This window comes from Clupea harengus, chromosome 10 (assembly GCF_900700415.2).
Source record: "Clupea harengus chromosome 10, Ch_v2.0.2, whole genome shotgun sequence".
Classification (NCBI taxonomy): domain Eukaryota; kingdom Metazoa; phylum Chordata; class Actinopteri; order Clupeiformes; family Clupeidae; genus Clupea; species Clupea harengus.
This window is the reverse complement of record NC_045161.1, coordinates 7383665-7397305: the sequence shown is the minus strand read 5'-3', so window position 1 is coordinate 7397305 and position 13641 is coordinate 7383665. Positions and strand designations below refer to the sequence as shown.

General features: G+C 42.6%; 1 protein-coding gene across 2 annotated transcripts; it reads right to left on the bottom strand.

Annotated features, from left to right (window-relative positions):
- Window positions 1-176: 176 nt before the first annotated feature.
- On the bottom strand, window positions 177-13560 carry fbxl5 (F-box and leucine-rich repeat protein 5). 2 transcript variants are annotated; one of them, XM_012820792.3, is made up of 11 exons: window positions 13361-13560; window positions 11856-12071; window positions 9966-10061; window positions 9410-9605; window positions 8845-9027; window positions 8079-8204; window positions 7737-7885; window positions 7535-7617; window positions 6151-6897; window positions 3870-4018; window positions 177-1363 (listed from the first exon to the last, which is right to left on the bottom strand). In XM_012820792.3, exons 1-11 carry the CDS (start codon window positions 13442-13444, stop codon window positions 1287-1289), a joined length of 2106 nt encoding a protein of 701 aa, XP_012676246.2. In that variant the 5' UTR covers window positions 13445-13560; the 3' UTR covers window positions 177-1286. The 2 variants fall into 2 exon arrangements, with proteins under 2 accessions (XP_012676246.2, XP_031431028.1); XM_031575168.2 differs by having other exon boundaries at window positions 7737-7882.
- Window positions 13561-13641: the final 81 nt, after the last annotated feature.

Sequence of the window (13641 nt, the reverse complement as noted above, 5' to 3'; positions counted from 1 at the left end):
GCACCATTATACATGCCTACTATCAAACTCATACATGAAACACACAATCAAGTACAGGCACAGAGGAAAAGCTGAATATGACTCACTGAGGAGCGATACCTGACATATAGAACTGTGTTATGGTGATGATCACTCAAAATACATTTACAAATTACAAATTTAGCCAAGACATGTCGTTCAGCTTTAGAATGGTTTATTGAAACAATTTCGCCCCCCCCCCCCCCCCATGCATGTGAAGGCCTCAGGCCAAACTGAATGAGAGGCTTATGTTTGGCACCCTAATTCTGAAGACATTTATGATGCTTCAGGAATCATTACATTTGCTTGGCCTGACATCGGGAATCAACGTTTAATCACACATTCATTTTACGAATGCTGGCCAATTCAGTTGAAAAATCAACACACTGCTCAAGAACAGGATGTGCTATTCAATCATTCAAAATATTCCAATGCAAATCATTTATTCATTCAATCCAAATCATCCAAAACCAGATATGGAGTGAGGAAAACAATTCAGATGACTCCAAAAACTGAGCCTATAACATTATAAAACTAACCAATAAGTCTGCTGGTAACTTGAAATGACATAATGGCAGAATTTAAACTACGACCTTTTGTAGGACTGCATTGATTTCCTTGAGATCCCATCCTAACATGTAACCTATATGTAACCTAGCTGAAGTGCAATGGTTTTGCATGTGTCCAATATAGGGGGTTCATAATCATCTCAATAAGGTGTAACTATCTGTGTGACTGACGAAGGAAGGTTTCAAATGGTAACGTGTGGCATGCTGATCTATGAAGTCTATGAGAGCTTCTATGAGAAGATCTTCTCAGAAAATACAAGCTATGCTGTGAACTTCTGGGGAAAAAAATAAGATGGAAAGAATCCCTAAGGAAAAAAAAAACATAACTAAGTGAAGCTCAAAATGTTAGTTTTAAAATGCAATGCCCCAAACTACAGGATGATATCACCATCTCACCCCCGCCCTATAGGAGAACAGAGAGAACCAGATTAAACATCTTCACCGGTTTCCAACAGATCTGCATATACAGATGTTCACTCTCCCTATTTAGGAATATTATGTCTCAAGAGATACAGATGGAAATGACATTTCAGGAATTTTAGCAGGTCGGGGGAAAAACAAAAAGAAAAAAAAAGGGAGCACAGCCGATGGTGTTCCTAGATTTAAAGTGCACGTATGAGAGGAGTGGGAGAGTGATCTACAGGAGAGCACACACACACACACACGAGATGGAAGAGGGGAGAAGAGGATGCTGGGGCTCTACTCTCCAGAGCGGCAGCATGCCCTGAAGCCACACTGCAGGTTCTGGCAGCCGCTGGCCGTCTCAGCATGGGGACCTGTGGAGAGACATGGCGACACACGGCAGTTAGGGGGCGCCAGAGAAACACAAACAGGCCCTTTTTTTAACTGGGCAAAACTCCACACAGGTAACCTCTAAATGTGTGTTCAGTGTTTCCCACACTTAACTTGGGCAGACACCAAGGTGTGTTAACAGCCGCCAAAGTGTATTTGGCGACCCATTTTATCATTTTGTATTTTTATCATTTTATCCGTCTTAGAGAATGACGCTGTCCGTGATCGATGAACTACGGGGACAATCTCCCCTTGATCGACCAATCCCGTAACTTTTGGTTCCTCTATAACATGAAGGGTCTTTTTAGATATGATAGGTATTTTTGTAAGAGTTTTTTAGGGAATGTGCAGCCATCACAAGCCTCCAGTAAAGAAAGGCCCCTTAAAAATAGGGCTTTCATAGAGGTCGGGGCTCTTGTATTTGGCAAAGACAACAATAGATATTCTTTGAAAAACCTAGAAAGACTAGTAAGTGCTCTTACAAACAGTGCCATTTTTTTTTTACTTTATCGTACTCTTCCCACGTGGGGAGTTGGAGTGAAGGGTTGGGGGGGGTTGGATCTGTGAAATATATTATGTGAAAATAGAAATATTCTGTAAATCAAATGCTTGTGTTTAAGGTCATGCATATTTGTTGTTTGACACATGTAGTAGACCATTTGTGTGCCCACTGGTAATGCCAGGCCTTTCTGTCCGCTACCACCATAACTATATTTCAGACCCGTGGGAAACACTGGTGTTCAACTAAAAACACGTTCAAATACCATGTTGAGAAGACACAGGGTCCTGTTTTCAAGTGACAGCTTCATCTGTTGTGGAATGTGCAACTGCGTTTAACAGAGGTCTAAAACGGAAAGAAATCCAAAGTAGGAGTAGTCACATAGGACGACTTACCTGAGAGATGACAGTAAGTGTCTAGCTCAGAGGTCATAGCGTGACTAACAGAGTGCACAGGCACGTGTACAGTACGCAATGTCAATCATTTCCATCAACTTACCTTACACTCACAGGAACTCTGAGGGCAAGGTTAAACAATACCAGCTACTTCTAGAAGCCATTTCAGTATAACATCACCTGGTATGGAATCGTTTGGTTCATGTTTTTACAAGGAAGTCACATTTGCCGTCCTAAAGACTGATGAGCCTCCACAATGCAGCATTTAAAATATACACCATTCAAATTTGAATGGGTCCAGCAAAAGCTTCACAGCAAAATGGAAACTATTTTAGTAATGATTTTGGCCTGTATAGAAGCATAGTATACATGAATGAGAATACATCAGAAAATCAATTAATTTAATCTCTTATGTGGATTATGGATGTTCTGTGTTGTTTATGTACTTTTACATTTGGAAATCCGACATGTCTAAATGTAAGCAGCTGAAAAAAAAGAAAGTTATTGATGAACTTTGATAGAACAATACTGTAGGGACTTAAATACATAATTACACAAAACTGATTATACTGTATCCTTGAATCCTCATTAACCGCAGAGTATCAATGGTGCATACACACTACAATCGTGCTGAACACTTTTCTACATATACACCGTATTTATGGAGACAATACTGTTCTCTCGATCGTTGCCATTTGTCCCGAATAAGAAATGTATTTCAGGACACTCTTGGTAATGCTGTGCTGATGTCAAATAAGGACAACTGCTTGAAACAGAGGTTGAGAAATGTACTACATTTCCTGGAATTTGTGCATTTTCTTTCTTTTAAATTTTAAATCTGATCTCGGGATTACAGGTATGTTTCAAGACAGATTAATCCGCTTAAATCAGTGGAAAATATGCTGTGCCTATTTCAGTCACAATTACCAGCGGACTCTACAAAGACAATGGATTGATATGGAATATATCGATATTTGAGAACGTAATCAAGCACATTTGACCATATTACAAGTAACCACTAATGTTTAAGCCGCTTTAAAAAACTGCTTGTTCTTTGTTTCTAATTCTATTTAATTCTATTATTGCAGTAGCATGTGTCTGTATTTTCTGCCATTCTTGGCACTCCATGGAGTTGCTCTTGACCTGAGGGCTAGTGCTGCAGGTGCTTGGAGCCTTGTGCTCTTAAGACCTTCTTATAGCAACACAAAGCAATTTCATTAATCTTATTGTACATATGACTACAATTTGAGGGCTGAAATTTGTCACAGTCACAGAACTGGTTTGTACTGCAAAGGAATTTGGCATTTGCTGAAGAAAATGGGGGGGGCTGTTACGAGCGTCACGAGTTTCAGCAGAACGAGTTCTATACAACACGTTTTGTATCATGTATGCTGATTTAGACTATATACATCAATACTATAGTCTATAGCCTCTATAGCCAAACTAAAGCCTCTGGCCAAAGTGGGTGTACACAGTGACAGAATATACAATGCACTCCACACCAGACACAAATTCCCTCTGATACTGCTATGCACACGCCCTGAGGGTCTGAACATGTGCTTGTGTACATGTGAGTGGAGTGAGGGGAGGCGCTACCGTTGATGTTGTCACAGTAGTAGAAGTGCTCGTCGTTGAGTGCCGGACAGGCGGACACCAGCTCCTGCAGCCCCACCTCGGTGATGAAGAGGCAGCCCGACAGGTTCAGGTGCTCCACGACCGGGAGGCCTCCGCGCTGAGACAGGGCCCTGAAGGGTACACGACACACACACAAAACATGCACACACACACACACAAACAGACAGCAAGAGTCAGCTATGGCCATAGTGGATGGATGATACAGAATGACTTTAAGCGTGACAGATGTTAAGAACTTGTTCAGAGCAGATTAAGTGTGTATGTACGAGGCAGAGCAAGTGCTCAAAGGAACATTCCTGCATTACCAATGCTGACTTCACAAAATCAAGAGGAGAATATTTCATCCCTTCCCTTGCCTAGCTTTCCATTAAAATAAATAAATTAATTAATGAATGAATGAATGATGTATAATGACATGTTGTTTCACCTTTCCTAGCATTTTTGAGTAGGTCTACTAGTTAGAGTCCTACGTTAAACACACACAGACACTGACCATATGTACACTGTATGTGGTGAGTGATGTTCATGACCCAAACATTAGGTGGCAGCAGTGCCAGATTATCTTTCTGCATTAACTATTCTACCGCATGTCCCTGGCTTTGTTAAGGAGTGATCAGCAGGAAACCTTAGAACATGAAATAGTTAAAGCACATTAAGAGTGGAATTTGGATTGCCATTTTCGAGCAATTTGTTCCTTCCATTCTTCAGTCAAAAAAAAAAAAATCATGACTATTTCAAAAGGACATTTGGTTTTGTCCTCAGAAAGATTCAGGTATATTTCAGGTCAACTGCAAGTCATATTCCAAGTTGTGAAGCCATGCAAAGTGTCTTAGCATTGAGTGAGAGGACCATGTCCTTATATAACTTTCTCATTCACTTCATGCTGCATCCCAACACAGCCTTAAAGGCTCTCAGAGGAAACACAAACCACAGAACGATTAATTGCATTTGCGATTTAATCGCGATATGATAAAACGCAATTTTCTAACCGCAACGTTTGCGATTAAAAACGTGGTCTTTTCTTAAGATGGTACATTTTGAACACAGTGTTTAAAAAGTGCATGCCGTGTGTTTATTCTTACAATTACTTTGTTTAAATTACTTAAATGCACAGTGGCAAAGCCACAGATTGGTTGTTCTTGATTCTGTAATGAGCAGTTAAATTAAAAAAAAACTAAATTACACTAAATGTATCTAATATTGTGTTGGTCATATTTAAATCATTCATTACGATTTGTTGGGAAAAAAATGAGGATAAAATAAAAAACAGTCACATTTTAAATCGCAATCGCAATATTGGGGGAAATAAATCACAATTAGATTATTTTCCCAAATCGTTCAGCCCTAGTTGACCGTCTAAAAGGCATAGATTATAAAATGCACTGTCGTGCAAAGATAAACCCTGAGAAAGGATGGTCAGCATGCAGTGAACGAGATTCTAATTCCTACTTGGCAGTCACAACTGCACCCAAGGGATTCTACAGCAGAAGCAAATATCAGTTGATGTTTAGAATATTTTTTTTCAACTTAATGAAACTCTATGCAACAATTTGCCACATTTTGAGGTGTTTTTATAGGCAGCTAATCTTGGTTATCATCATCTAAAATGTTTCGATGGCATATGGCTCGGTCAAGGACAGATGCACCCACCAGCTCTCGCTAGCTTTATAAATAGGGCAAATATATTCCAGAATAAAAATTATTGTTATTTAACAAGCTCAGACAGCAACAATCATCATTATGCATCTTACTAAAGTTTGTGTAGTCTATCTGAGCAAAATACCAAGGACAATTTTACATGGTTACTCTCACTGTTACAACTAAATCAACGAACCAACCAACACACCTAATCCAAGGTACCACTTAGATGGTGTATTAACCTCTCTAGCTGACATTTTTCATTTATTGTCTATCATTTCTGACAGCAAAACGTAATGTTCCTGGGACGTCGCAATTTTGCAACTAACCTTCCTGGATATGCATTATGTAGTTATCTGTTCCAGGACAGAACATCCCGCAAAAATGTAAGAAAAGCAATAACTATAAACTTTAACGTCAAAGGACACCAGTTACCATGTTAGCAAGCCCTTAACAGTGCAAATTGGGCCGCTGATGGTGTTTGCAATGTTTCTGCGCGTGCGGTAGTTAGCTTGCTAGTTTTAGACCCAAACTCCTTACTGCTGCTTCAAGATCTTAAAACAAAACCTGAAACGTAACTGGTAACGTGAAGGAAGTGAATTACCTCAAGCCCAGGTCTGTGACCTGATAGCACCCAGACAGACTGAGAAACCTGAGACCGCGGAAGGTGTCTGATTTGTCAGTTTGTTTGTCATGTCCGGGGCATGTCTGGCCCTCTGCAGGGCACTTAGTCCGAAAGTCAGTGCTGCTCCCTGTGGTCAGAGGGCTGCACTGCCCCCCTTTTGAAGTCCTTAGAGCAGGGGCTCCACCGCAGCAGGTGGAGTGGCCACACTGGGCATCTCTGTAGGGTGCATGCTGCTGCAGCTGCTGCTGCCAGTAGGGGGCGCCAGTGCTGCCGCCACTACCATTACCAGTTCTGAAGCCTCGCGTGCGGCTCCTTCTGCAGCAGCACTGGCCCTCCAGGGGCCCGCCCGGGGTTTCCAGGGCCGGGCCCAATCCCCCACGCCGGCTCCACTCCGCCGCGTCCTCAATATCAACCAGCTCGGATGGGTCCAGTACCCAGACAGGCGCCGGTCCGAAGCTGTTGCCACAGCCACCGGGCCTCCTCTTGAAGATGAGCGCCTGCCTGCCCCTCCCGATGGGGCAGATGGGGGCATCATGCTGGAGCCTGATGGGAGAGGGGGGACCTGCCAGCAGCTTGGCCTTGCGCTGTGGGCTGTTTCTGGGAAAGGAGGTGGAGGCCAGGTCCCCCAAGCCCAGGGAAAGCCTCTTCATGGTGTGGTCTGTGATCTTCTCGCAGCCGGACAGGTCCAGGTGCTCCAGAGAACTACACACACCTAGAGAGGCCCAACTGGACACAGAAGAAATAGAAAAACAGAAGTAGATATCAGAAGTAATCAGATGACATCATATCAGATTTAAAGACATCCCAATGGTGCAATTCTGTTGCTCTGACAGGAGACTGTTGACACCATTCACAGCACTACCAATAACATCTGTCTAACACTTCTCTTTGCAGTGAGCACGATCTTAAAGGGAAACTTCAGGATGGGACCTACCCTTTAGATTTGTTTGCGTCCACATTTGTACTAAGGACAATTAACCATCGAAAACGGTCCAGTATTGACACAGAACGCTATAACTGGTCATATACAGTCATCTTTTTTTACAGACACAGAAATGTCTCAGTATCTTTGTAGGGATCCTTTCCATGTAGCCAGACAATTATAATTACATTATAAGCCTGTCAGTGGCAGGGAAAAAAACGGTTTACTTTGACACAGAGGCGTGCCCCATGGGATTACATTGTATGGCCGTTTTGGGGTTGCCGGTTCCATAGTTCTAACTCAATATTGGACTGATTTTGAACGTTAATTGTCCTTAGTAAAAGTTCAGACCCGAAAAAATATCTTAAAACAGAGCACAGGTTGAAAAATCCTGTTCGAAATCGAAGTTTCCCTTTAAGGGCAACTGGAAGGATGGATTACCTGTCAAATGCAGAGTCGGTGACATCAGTCTGGGTCAAGTCCAGGTAGGTGAGATTGGGGCAAAGGGCGAGGATCTGGCGGACCTGAGGTGCGATTGACAAGAAAACTCTTAACTTAACATGAAAGAAAATCCTAACGGAACTGTACCAGTGATACTGAATGGAACTAAAAGAGTGTTGTGAAGGGAATCTCTTCCACATACCATTTTACTGGATACTGCAAAGCTGTATGCCAGGACGATGGACCTGACGGAAGGGCCCACGATGGGCAGAAGGTGCTGGATCATCCCATTCAGCAGCTGCTTCTCTCGCTGAACTGCACTGATAGCTGGACTTTCCTCTGAGGCCTCTTCTGCAGTGAAAACACACAGCCATATTAATATATCCACTTCGAGGTTGTGGCCGATTACGCCTTTGGTGTCGTAATTTTACTGAAAGCTATTCCAGCCATAACATAGTAAATGTTCCACTCCCCACTACGTGACCAGGGTACTTCAATGTTGCTAGGGCAACAGGGCAACACTTTCAAACTGCTGAGGACTCACCAGACTCATCCACGTCTGCGTCTTCGTCCTTCTCCTGATAAGCTCGGCCCTCGTCCTGCAGGCTCTTCACCCAATCGTCGTCCGGCTCCTGATCCATCTCTCCCGGGGGGCCGTGGTAGTAGTCACCTAGGAGACACGTGTGAGCGCAGTGTTAACTTCCATCTGGACAAAAGTGGCAGGGACACAATTCTAAATACAGTTTATTAAAAGACCAGCAAAAAGTAGCAAAAGAGAGAACAGTAGTAACAACCAATAACATAGTCAGGGTGTATTTGCTGACTTTCAATAGTAGAAATTTAAAGAAGCATTATGGAATTTGTCTAAAACTAGCTACCTGTGTAAAGTATGCAAAACCCTTCCAAAAACACCACCAACAGCCAGGTAGGCACTGATAAAAGCTTGCTAACATATTAACTGGCATCTTTTGGTGATATTACTGGTGATGTCCCATGTTTGTGGGGTGTTCTGACCCGAACCACAGAACTACACAGTGCATAGCCTGGATGGCTAGGAGAAACTACAACCTGTCCCTACCAAATATTTAGAAATGTTGCAAGCTCTGGTGTGTTTATCTGTCCTTCACATGACCAAATTCCATCAAAAGTAATTTGAAGACCATAACAAAAGAAGTTGCTCACAAAAAAACATCTCTCAAACCCTGGCAAATTGTTGCCTAGTGTTACTTTAAGTGCCAACTTTTTATATTAACTCTGTATTTTAATATTAAAGGTTAAAAGGCAACACAGAAAAAGGTCACTTTTCTTACCTCTAGCCCAGCGGACTGGGTATAGGTGCTTCCACAGAGAGCCAGTCTTGGCCACATTTGACCAGGTGGTGGAAACCTGCCCGCAGCGACACAGGTCCTCTGGGCCCAGGTATCTGAACAGCTTGAGCAGAACCTCCACGGGGAGCTGGGAGATATGGGCCGATTCGGACCCCTTCTCCAACTCTGCCCGGCCGGGGAGACGAGAAAGAACACACATGGTCAGAAAAACTGTGAGGCTGTACACAGCTGTGAAAACAAACTCTTCCTTAATGGGGCAAGAGGCACATTTCATAAGCCGTTTCGACACCAGTTCTGATCGTCAATGATGATGCTAGAACACTTGAAGGAAAATTCTCATTTGCATCAGACATGCAAAGAGGAAGTCCTTTGAAAAACATTTAACAAAGTTTTAACCAACATCTCATCTTATTTTATTTTATTTTATTTTGTTACTCAGCATGATGCTCCATGCTTTGTTTCTAATGTCCCATATCAAACTGGTTATGAACAGTATACACTAATTACTATTCAGTAACTCCTTTAAGGCACAAACAGTCCAACTCACCGTCACCTGTCTTCTCGTGGTCTGAGTATTTGAAGACCTTGTGCAGCTCCTCGGCCTGGTTGAGCAGACTGAAGCCTTTGAGCACCTCGGCCGCGCAGTCCCACCTCTGCTGCCGGCAGTGCTGGGCGATCACCTGCTTCTTGATGTCCTTCAGCTCCTCGTAGGTGAAGTACTCCATCAGCATGGGCTGGAAGACCTAAAGCAGCAGCACAGACACTTCATCAGCACAGCCATGACCCACACAGGCAATCCTAGAGAATATATGGAAACCCCACAAGATTCTTAGCACCGTGCACTTATTGGGGGGGGGGGGGTTCAAATTCCACACCCACATGGAAAAAGTAATGCCTCACAAAAAAGTCAGGTGTCTGAAAGCAGGTATAGAAGGAGACAGTCGAGATGGTAATCTCTGTTTCTCTTTCACACGCACACACTGTAATTTGAACATTTCACAGGATGGCAGACTGAATTTGATTGAAACCAATCCTATCCGCAGGTTTAAAAAAAAAAAAAAAAAAGTTGTTGTCATGTTCCAACAAAGAGGGAATGGTCATACCTCCTCCTCTTCCTTCATATGGGGAAGGAAGTCCTGAGTGAAGGCCTCCAGTCTCTCCTTCAGCTGACGCGCATAATTCAGCTGTTCGTACTCGCTCTGAAAGGGACAAACACACCTACATTCACACAATTGCCACATTTAGATGATTCTGCAAGTATGAAAGGCCCTTCCCAGACAAGTGTTTCGACACCAACACAAATCCAGGCCCTTTGACCACACTTCTGATACGTTGAACGACACAAAAAAAGGGAAACTGCCTGTAGCTGATGTGTGAAGTGCAGAGGTGGCGTTCTTTTGAGCGTTGCAGTCAGAATTTATACTCGGTGGAGAACAAGGAGAGGTCAGACTTAGACGAGTAGGTCACTCACACTGAATTCTATTAGAACTCTGCCATGCAGGTTTTAGCAACTCCTCTCTTACAAATCTAATTTGGAGCACTCTGCCTCAAAAACAAACAAGTACGTTTCTGACTGGCTTCCTGTGTCCACAAAGGAGGATTAAAACACAAATAAACCGAAAACAATTTAATAAAGCTGTTTATTCATGTTGAAGTTATTTCTGCCTTCCTGTTCCTATGCTGAGACTCACAGGATGTGCCGAGTTTGGCTTGGCTAAGCACAAGCTGGAAAATTCCCCAGATTGGCAAACCGATGGGGGTAGAACTAATTCACACAATTGCACCGTTCAAGGGGGTATTTTTTTGGATAACTCCACAATACGGTAACTGTGTTACATGACCTGGGTGTGTTCTTTATAGCATTAAGACAAAGCGCTGCAGTCCAGACAACTACACGTGTTTTGTATAGAACTAACCTTAGTAACCAAATTTAAGAAAAAAGGATAACATTTAAATTATGGATATCTTGGATAACTAAACACACAGCCATCTTAAAGCAGCAAAACGGAGGAATTGCCAATCGCTAACGAGATGCTAGCGGCTAAACCTAGCGAAACCTGTTGAAATTTGCTTACTTTGACACTATGACAAACGAGTAAGTCAACAACTTTCCTAACACAGTCAAACATCAAGCAAGTGCAACACAAGACAAAGCAAGACGGCAAATAAGTAACTTACTAGTCCGGCAGAGAGTAGTACTCAGGCGGCTTACAGAAACTTACATAGCGAAGTATTATGCCTACAGACCCTGGTATGGCAAGAGCACAGAGGCCATTCTCTATATTAAACGTCATTGTAGCGGCCCCAATTTTTTTAAGCTGTTATTTTAAGGTAAAATTGCTACATACTGTCACTTTAATAAATGATCTACTCAGGTTATGAAGAAAAACTGTAAAATGCATGACACTCTTGAATTTTGGTGGCCCCTAGAACAGATGCAGCTTTTATTACACTCCTGAACCACAGGATCCCTCACTGATCATGCCTTGTAAAAAAGGTGCCAAGAGTATGGATTACACCAGCTCGACAAACTGCGACTACAGGCTTGTTTTCCCTTAGTCATGGTGACAGATTAACATTTGATAGCTCAATAAACTCATAAATATGGATAGCCAACTACCACCAATGTCTCAGGCTTTCGTCAATGGTTATGATGACAGGATTAAACTAAACTAATTAATATTAACAATAATGTATAAGAAACAACACTTCATTACAGTCTACACGTGGTTCCCTGATTTATGCAAGCATACCCATTACATAAACTTAAGGAAACAAAATAAACATACGGACACACCCTATCCTCTTTAGACAGTTGCCTAACCGAAAGTCAGGCACTGCCAGCAAACTATGCTGCTCTCAAACCAGGCCAACAAACATCATGTGAGAAGTGTGACTGTGTGGGTGTCTGCCAGAGTAACTCGGTAAGGTGGTCTGATTAGATTTGGTCTAAAAGCGTAATTCCAGCAACGTGTTTCAAATGACACACTCACCTTGACACTCCGGAGTCCTTTCTCAAAGAGCGTCAACATCTCGGAGAGCTTGTTGTCTGAGTGCACATTATAGACAGTGTGGCTACGTTGCTGCAGCAGTCCAATGATGTACTCGTTCTCGATCTGTTCGTGCATTTTGAACTCTTTGAATGTAGCACAGAGAGACTGCAGAAACGATCTGAAATCATTGTTGTTGGAGAAGTTGGTTTTCGAGAGCTGCAATAGAGGAATGAATTAAAGTTAGACTTACGTAAGGTGTCAACATCGAAGCGATAATTAGCAAGCCAGTCTAACTTCGTCACTCAGTGCAATGCACTTGCAGAGTGTGTTTAACGTTTGTGAGTCAGTTGTCCTCCATCAACCCGCCACACAAAACGGGTACTGTGTGTTAGTGCCCCTTATGTAACTAGGCATGCATTTGCGACCAAAGGAATTTCTAAGCTATGAGACAGTCATCCAGACCACTGACTACAACGACGGTCTATCTTATGTGCAAGGCAGGCTGACTAGATGAATACCAAAACAAGCCATCTGGCAGACTGAGCAAAACGGGTTAGCTTGCTAACGACATACTTGGTCACATTAGCTAAACGTTAAGGTAGACAAATAACTGTGTACTTCATTAATATCTAGGCCCCAAATGTATTTGGCTAACGATTTTCCATTGAAATAAGGTCAGGGGGCAAATATCATGAATGCAACCACCAGCTAGGTGTATTCCCTCGCTTCGAGTTAGCTTATAAACAACATTAACGTGGACGTGGCTAGCATACTGTTAATCACTTCTGCAAGTGGCTGCTAGCAGAATAGCCACCAGAAACACACAACTGACAGTATGCTCTAAAAACAAGACAGTAGAGTGACCCATTTTGCAGTACAAAACCTATAATTAACGTAGTTGCCCAGCAAGCATTTGTGCAACCATTTTGAATGGTGATTGCATGGTGCCTCGGCTGGCTAGCTAGCTATCGTCTGACATTTACCTGACTACGTCGTTGAATTAGGTAACAGCTGGCTGACATGCTATAACGTTAGACGACAAGATCAAACTCTCAATTTAAAATAGTATTACTGCTAAGCACCAGCAGCTCAATAGTAACTTCATCAGTAAATATTTGTTTGACTATTGTCATTTTCACTTTCTTAACTAACGTTAGCCATCCTAGATGAGTGTGGATTAGCTTGATATCAACTACGCAACTACTAGAATTACTGCAGGGCTCAATTAGAACAGCGTGTGACTGTACAATATAGCTTATGTTAGACATTACTTACACATGAGCAAAAAAAAACGTAGACTGATCATTTAGTCGCGCGACATAAACAAATGGCTTTCCACCTTTGCCACCTAACATCGACATGCTAGTTCAAGTTAGCTGACACGAACGAGCTTACTAATACTTAGTTGCCTGTGGGACAGCGTGAGCAGGTAGAATAAACACTATTTTACATTTGTTTTTTTAAACCTTCTGGCAATTTTTGGTTCTAACCTATGCAATCCATACCTTTTCACAATACAGACCCACCAACTGTTTCATACGCCAGTGTGGGCCTGTAAAAACGTCCACCTCGTCAGGAAAAGGAGCCATCTTCACTCCATACCACAACAAACGAAGAACTCCACTATGATCCCGCGACTTGAGCGACGGAAAACTTGCTAGCCTAGCTGTCTATAGTCTACATGTTTGTCCAATCCATATCCGACACTCACTGCCGTGGGGGAAAAAACAAAAGATTTTGTGACGTACTACTCAACACGGCTGATGTAACGCCCAGTTATATTTAA

Excerpts from the sequence above, each read along its gene's own strand:
- fbxl5 (XM_012820792.3), bottom strand. The coding sequence starts at position 13,444 with ATGGCTCCTTTTCCTGACGAGGTGGACGTTTTTACAGGCCCACACTGG. Across the intron at positions 9,606-9,965 it reads ATATGAAGGAAGAGGAGGAG|GTCTTCCAGCCCATGCTGAT; the intron begins GTATGACCATTC and ends CTGCTGCTTTAG. Across the intron at positions 7,618-7,736 it reads TTGCAGTATCCAGTAAAATG|GTCCGCCAGATCCTCGCCCT; the intron begins GTATGTGGAAGA and ends ATCGCACCTCAG.